Genomic DNA, 7,500 nt, shown 5'->3' with positions numbered 1-7,500 from the left:
TGTTCAAGAGTGCTGAGTTACTGCTGAATCAACTACTGGAACTAGAGCAGGTACACACACACGAGCGCGCGCGCACACACATGCCCACAGACACCCTCTCTCTACCTCTTTCTCCCTGATCATTCTAAATGATCCGGTCTCCTCTCAGCTGGTTCTGGAAGACACCATCATGGTAATGGAGCCTCCTCTTGGGCCGTGTGAGAGGGCACCCCTCACTGTTTTCCCAAGCATTGCTGAAGAGGACACGCAGGTAGAACCAGTTATGACACCTAGAGCACCTACAAACCACCTTACAGAACTGGTGCTTACTTTGGCGTGTAATGTTGGTGTGAAATGTTTAACAGGTTCACAAACGTGCGTGTGTGTCTGTGTTCAGGAGAGCAGTCTGGATCAGGGGCAGACTGAGATCGTTCACGTTAGGGAGAATGTGTTAACATGGCCTGGAGCTGCACTGATGACTGTGAAGGAGTCCACTGTTGAGCAGAGACTTGGCTGGATGAATGAGGAGAGCAGCAGGTCCCCGGATCACACATGGGTTAGAAAACACACACATGCATGCACATACACACACACCCACACACACACACAAACATACACTTACATACGCACACATACACTCTCTTTCTCTCACACACACACACACACACACAAGCACGCACACACACACACACACACACACAAGCACGCACACACACACACACACAAATATACACTTACATACGCACACATACACTCACTCTCTCTCTCACACACACACACACACACACACAAGCACGCACACACACACACCCACACACACAAGCACGCACACACACACACACACAAATATACACTTACATACACACTCATACACTCTCTCTCTCTCACACACACACACACACAAGCATACACACACACACACACACACATACACACAAGCATGCACATACAAACCCACACACATACACAAACATACACTTACATACGCACACATACACTCTCTCTCTCACACACACACACACACACACACACACACACACACACAAATATACACTTACATACACACTCATACACTCTCTCTCTCTCACACACACACACCCACACACAAGCATGCACACACACACACCCACACACATACACAAACATACACATACATACACACACATACACTCTCTCTCTCTCACACACACACACACACACACACACACATACAACTCTAATCATATACATACAGACACTTGCACACACATGCATACATCACTATATATCTTGCTTGTCAAGTAATTGCTGACATACAACATGGTCTCTACTTTGTGGGGATAAATTCCAAAATGGAACGTTTTGTTGGTACCTTTTCTTTGAATAGCAAATGAGCATAAAGGAATGTTTTCTGTTTCTGAAGTTGAGGTTAAAGTTGAGTTTAAGTGATGGCATTACACTTTATAGATGCAGCAATTGGAAATCTTGCCAAAACTTAAAAAGGTACCAGTGAGTGAGCCAAAGGAGTAGAAAAAAAAAAATCCCTGTAGCAGTGAGGCCATAGCCGGCTTATTGCAGCAGCAAAGGGACCTACGGAGAGAAATGTCCCCTCTGTATCCCCCATGTCTTTCACTTCTTCGTCCTGGTTCTTCTCTTGCGTCTTTACAACCTTGATCATTTGCTGCTCCTCTTCATAGGCCGGCAGTAGGCTGGTTTCAGCTTATCCTCCACTCAGTTTTGTGTCATCATCTGTCTCCACCCAGACTGATACCATCTTTTGGGCTCCTCCATCTTTCTCCTTTTTATGTCTTCCTCACTCTTCATCACCCATTGCCCTCTGCCCCCCCCCTCCTCGGTTCTTTTCTTTTCATGTTTTGACTTCAGCACACATCACAAAAATATTCTGGTAATCTGCTTGTCTGTCATATCGTAAGTCATCTAACAATAAACCTTTTTCATTTTGCTGTTTAACATTTTAGATCCCCCTAAACACACGGTAAACTGCTTCCCCTGTCCGCGTGCTTTCACTTTTCAGCCTGAAGGAGGCACTGTGGTCACACATTCCTGTCCGCTCGCGTTTCTCCTTCTGCAGCTGCAGTGGGTACTAGACGTGAGCTGCGCATGCAGATACGGGCATTTACAGGCACTGAGCCTGCTGAGCTTTTAAAGGCTACTGAGCTTGCACTTCTTTCCTTCGATGTCCTCATGCTGTGTAGGGGAGTGGAACTTTCTACTGACTCACGTGTCTTCCTGCGCAGGTCTGTGCAGGACCCACGCCAGCTGATGTTCCAGTGGACTCCGCACAGCGGGAGAGGACAGACACTGATTCCAAGGTACCTCCGAAGCCAAGCTATCGGAATGGTTTTGGTCCATGTTGCTTATGTCCGGTTCAGCGTCGGCGGTAACCGGGTCAAGACAGTTCCGTTCTGCTGAATTGTCGGGAATCTTCTCAAGTGAAACGCAAAGGGGAAGATCTGTTTGTTTTGTAACAGCTTCTAATACAACCACCTTGGTGTAGGACCACTCGTACCCACTGTTTTTGCTTTCTCTAGGTGGCAGAAGGCACATGTCTCCCCTCAGGAGCAAGCACCTCGGAAGCTGTTCCGAAACCCCCGGCCACTGTGCGGACGCAGTCTTCCCCCAGAGACCTGGTAACCGAAACTCTGTTCGTTAGAGAGCCCTCCAAACCCCCCTCCAGCAACCAGCTAAAGTGTGTGGTCTCCTAGTGCTAGAGCACACTTTACAGGACCTCTTAGCCTTAGGGCGGCTCTTTTAGAACCAAAACCTCACTCCCGGAACACTTTTGTCTAGGATCTCCTAGAACTAGATCCCTCTGTTCAGTGCATTTACATGGTGGCCATGCTCCGAGCTGCCGTAAGGCAAAACGAGGTCCGATTCGGAGCGGGATCCTTCCGCAGGGCGGTATGGCTCTGCTTGGAGAGACAGAGGGCAGTATTATTGAGAAAACTGTGGAATCTACAAGCAGCTTACCACTGTCCTGTTTCAGCCAGGCCTTGGTTTCTCACTTTCACGCTTACTTCCTGGATGTTCTGCTGTTCATTGCTTTTTAAGGTATACTGGGCCTCAGTAAAAAAGATTTGAAATGTTCTGTTGACCGCTCTTGGGATTTCCACAGCTTCTGAATTAGAGGTTAATGGCTACAGTTTAGAGTATGAGTCATTCTGGCCAAGCTGCACTGATAATAGATTATTGGACACTTTCAACATCCAAGCACTTTATGAAACTGATAGTACAATAAACACCAGTTATTTAATAAAAATACACAGAAGTGCCTTATTTCAATCACAAAATAACGTTTTTCCAAAATGACTTTTTTTTTTTTTCTCTCCAAGCGGGGAAAATCTTCAAGTGTAATTTTTCATTTATGTAATTGCATGGTACCTGCTGCAATCGTTCTGACTACTAAATACAGTACTAGTCTACAACCTCAGTGCCATCCTAAATCCCTTTTTTTATAGCATGTGTTTCACTTTTGTAAAAAGGTATTTTTTTCCACATTGTTTTTAATGGAGACTTAATGTGACTTTTACTGTAGTTAACAGATAGTATTATTGTGTATTAAGTGTAATACAACAGACTGTATTATATTAAGTGTCTTGACTAGTGGCTATTACTGTAAGCTCATGTCAGACATTTACTTGGATTGTCCAGATCTTCAGTGCCAAGTGCATGCTAATGGATATTTAAACCGTTAAAGCTAAGTTATTGATTTTCCTTAAAGTTGTTGTTTACATAACAAACTACTTCTGTGTTCCAAGTGGAAAATTACACATCCTCCCTGATATCAAGGTTTTGCCCGCTTCTAAGTTCATTGCCGTTTGACAGAATAAAATGTATTTGTATGTTTTTTGTTTAAAGGTATTGACCTCTATTGTTCTTTTTTTGCCATGTAAATGCACTGATTCCGGTGTAGCTTATTTGGTGTGTTTCTTCATATTCTGCACATGTCCGCTCCTTCTTCCTCTCGTCTCTCCTTCTCTCTGAACTCCTCGAGCGTCTTCGGATTTATCTGCTATGACAGAGGGCAAAAAACGAACTAAAAGAATGAGAAACGAAAATAAACCGTGCACAGTGATCCATTCTGGCCGTCTCTCTCTCTCTCTCTCTGTCTGTGTGTCAGGAGCGAGGTGTATGCAGGGGTGAGCGAATCAGTCCCGAGGGCCCGAGGACACACACGGGCGACACACACACACTCACACGCCCCGCCCTCTCGTCCCACACACACATGTTTAAAGAGGTCTCACGCGCTCGTCACACGGAAACTTTATCTGCAGAAGTTCGAGACACAGTGAATCTACCTAAGGTCATGACCTCTGCCCAAGAGAAGGACAGGTCAGCAGGGAAGGAGCCAGCACAAGAAGGGGGAGTTCCGGCATCTTCTGCGGAGGCTGTGGAAGTTCCGGGGCACAAGACGTTAGAAACGCATGCAGTGGCCTCCAGTGTGGGAGGTCTAGTCCCCACAGTCAATACACATCAACTCAGTGTTCTAGGCCCAGACCAGAATATACACTCACCTGCCCATTCTGTAGAAACACAGCCCCTAGCAGTACAGCCATTACAGAACGTTCAGTCTGAGATTATACACATCGAGGACACACACTCGGAGACCGTGTTCACACCCAGGCCAGGGAGGACTCGGGCAGCGATCATACTGGTAAGTTCGGCTGCGCTGCTGTGCAGGCTGTCCTTTGCTTCCCCTGAACTCACACGTGAGCCTTTCCTAACTATCACGCCCCCAACTCTAATTCACCTCACCTCACACACTAGCATGCACCGCTCTGATTGGTCAAAACATCTACTGCGCTATTGACCTCCTCACGTTTCAAAAACAAAGAGAGTTCTGTTATGTTTTTTTTTTATCATACACATTTGTGTTCTTTTACCGCGTGACTACCAGGCTAGATTTTACAAGGTGTCGCTATCGTCACGCCTCATTCACTGAATCTGGCACTGAGTTGCGACCGTTTCTGTGGTTTTCACACATTGGCCACACACAAATAAGCACGACGATAAACTGAGCCAGTACCACCTCTGTTCGGGGACCAGCAGAAAACATCTCTGTCTGCAGAAGCCTTTGAAGCAAATACTTGCTGTTTTTCTAGTCATCATTGCCTTCAAGCCTGATATGACTGCAGTTATGTAGCATCACCAGCAAGTTCTTGCCAAGTTCTCCTTTGATGTCGGTGTCTCCAGTGTCAAATTGCTGAATTGCTTCTGGAGATCCTCAGAAGGCACTTATAGGTCCTGCCAACGTTGATTATATTAGATCAGCTCATAGAGGGAAAACAATGTAAACTTTGTGAGATTTGTTCCAGGGTAATGTGTGTACTCCCGGGTAAAGAGCTGTCAGTGACATGTTAGCAGCGAAGGATTTATTTCTAATAGCAGGCTACAAGATATTTGAGGAGGGATTCATAATCAGGAACTTCCTTGTTTTTTGGCTGCTTCCTTGAACAATAATAGTTATTAATAATTATTAACTACTAGAAGGTTCATTCATACTACTAAACTCGCATATACTTGATATGTGATTTAATGTATCATAGAATTACAAAGAAATATGTTTTACATAAAACACAAAACATAAAAGGGGATAGTAAAATTTTGTGTTGAATGCATATTAGAGAAGTGAAAATGTTCTTTCTGTCCATCCCCTCTTTCACACACACACACACACACATATACACACGGTACTGCTATTTGTGTGTGTGTGTGTGTGTGTGTGTGTGTGTGTGTTGGGTTTTTTTGGTCTAACAAACTGAAACTGACAGCTCTTTCAGGAAGTACTTAAAGACACAGGTGGGTGGAGCCATGAAAAAAGAGTGACAGCCAGTGAGTGAAAGATCAGACCATGAGAGAGTGGGAGATCGAGAAAGATGTAAGAACTGTGTGTGTGTGTGTGTGTGTGTGTGTGTGTGTGTGTGTGTGTGTGTGTGTGTGAAGACAGATGGATAGTTTGGTGGAAAGAGAATGACAGCTTAGGTACTATCATATTCAGAGAGAGTAAAGATGGCAAGAACAGCTAATGCTAGCCAAAGAAACAACTATTAACTGTGTAGATGTGGGTGTGTGTGTGTGTCTGTCTGAAGGAGAACGAGAGAGCGATAGAAATGTATACTAGTTCTACGAGTTATACTCCGAAAGGGTGAAGCAGTAACTCTTGTTGTTTTTAGGGTCAGTGGACACACCCACAGAGCCAGACATTGCTCTCACACAGACACGCAGTAGTGTGTGTTTTTAGACCTGTGCTACATCTGCGCTCTCCAGTGTGAGCCACAGTTTCTTCCTCTCCTGACATGGCCTCCAGCTGATATATTTCTGCTGCACATTCCTCTACCTCTCCCTGTTCTCTTTACCTCTTTTTTCTTTCTCTCTTTCTTTCTTCCTTACTATTTCTCTCTCTCTCTCTCTCTCTCTCTCTCTCTCTCTCTCTCTCTCCATCTCTCGGAATGCAATGGGTCAGTGCATGCTATGCCATCTACATTCTCTAGGGCCCAGGAGAAGCAGGGGACTGCACTAGCCACCTCCCCAGCGACGGACTCTTTCTTGCCTGCCAGGAGAGAGCTTCACAGCTGGAGGTCTGGCTGGAAGAGGCCCAGTTAAGTCTCACAGGGCCGGTGCTGCCGAATCGGAACAGAACCATGCAGGACAGTGTAGAGAAACAGCTCCAGTGCTGTCAGGTAAGCATGGTCTCACACACACACACACACACACACACACACACACATGAACTTACACAACTAGACTGGTAAATGGTCATTGGAACAAAGGTCAGTAGTTCTGGAGATGTAGAGATTAAAACTGTTCGTCTATTCACTGTGATGTGTGTTTTTTTCGCCAGTGGTCTGGCAAAGTTTCAGCTTGTTAATATACACTTCACTGATATCTCACCAACTTAGAGGGTGTGTGTTTGTGTATATATGTATGTGTGTGTGTCTGTCTGTGTGTGTGTGTGTGTGTGTGTGTGTGTGTGTGTGTGTGTGTGTGTGCGTGTGCACTTGCAGATTTCAAAATGCAGGCATGGACTACAGCCTTACACAAACAAACCTGAGTATATTTATATATCAAATTAGTTCAGAAAGCGTCAAAACCCTCCAGGCAAAAACAGCTTAATAATTCAGGAAGTACATACAGGCTACATTAAATCTACATGAAGTCGTCATGAAGTCCACATAAAGGAATTATTATTAACAGCAACCTTAAAAAACATTATCCACTGTCCTGGTGTCTTCAGGTTGAAACTGGGTTGATGATTAGCTGCCAGCCCAATTTTATCTTATCGTGTGAATCTGCAGTGTCTGCAAGCGCACGAGAGCTCATGGCCGTTCAGTATGTGTGTGTGTGTGTGTGTGTGTGTGTGTGTGTGTGTGTGTGTGTGTGTGAGAGAGAGAGAGACTGCTATTTGTTTTCAGGTGTGAGAGCAAACATTGCGATTTACTGCTACAAAGCTGGCAGGATGGGCAGACATTGCTTTGGTCTCGAGGGTTACGTGGGTAATATTTTTAAAAATCATGATCAAAA

The 7,500-nt window shown here is 45.0% G+C and overlaps 1 protein-coding gene across 1 annotated transcript in view; it reads left to right on the top strand.

The window, feature by feature from the left end:
- Positions 1-7,500, top strand: part of syne2b (spectrin repeat containing, nuclear envelope 2b) — a 105,368-nt gene that overhangs the window by 58,581 nt on the left and 39,287 nt on the right. The window contains exons 71-78 of the mRNA XM_081724799.1: positions 1-50; positions 149-250; positions 377-535; positions 2,217-2,291; positions 2,511-2,675; positions 2,770-2,880; positions 4,283-4,633; positions 6,471-6,659. The exon at positions 1-50 is cut by the window's left edge and continues 103 nt beyond it. Coding sequence (XP_081580925.1) covers positions 1-50; positions 149-250; positions 377-535; positions 2,217-2,291; positions 2,511-2,675; positions 2,770-2,880; positions 4,283-4,633; positions 6,471-6,659 — 1,202 coding nt within the window. The remainder of the gene's footprint in view (positions 51-148; positions 251-376; positions 536-2,216; positions 2,292-2,510; positions 2,676-2,769; positions 2,881-4,282; positions 4,634-6,470; positions 6,660-7,500) is intronic.

Source organism: Electrophorus electricus, chromosome 12, assembly GCF_041902795.1.
Source record: "Electrophorus electricus isolate QZ-2024a chromosome 12, ASM4190279v1, whole genome shotgun sequence".
NCBI classification, from domain to species: domain Eukaryota; kingdom Metazoa; phylum Chordata; class Actinopteri; order Gymnotiformes; family Gymnotidae; genus Electrophorus; species Electrophorus electricus.
The sequence above is the reverse complement of the archived record's forward strand: the minus strand, read 5'-3'. Positions and strand labels throughout refer to the sequence as shown.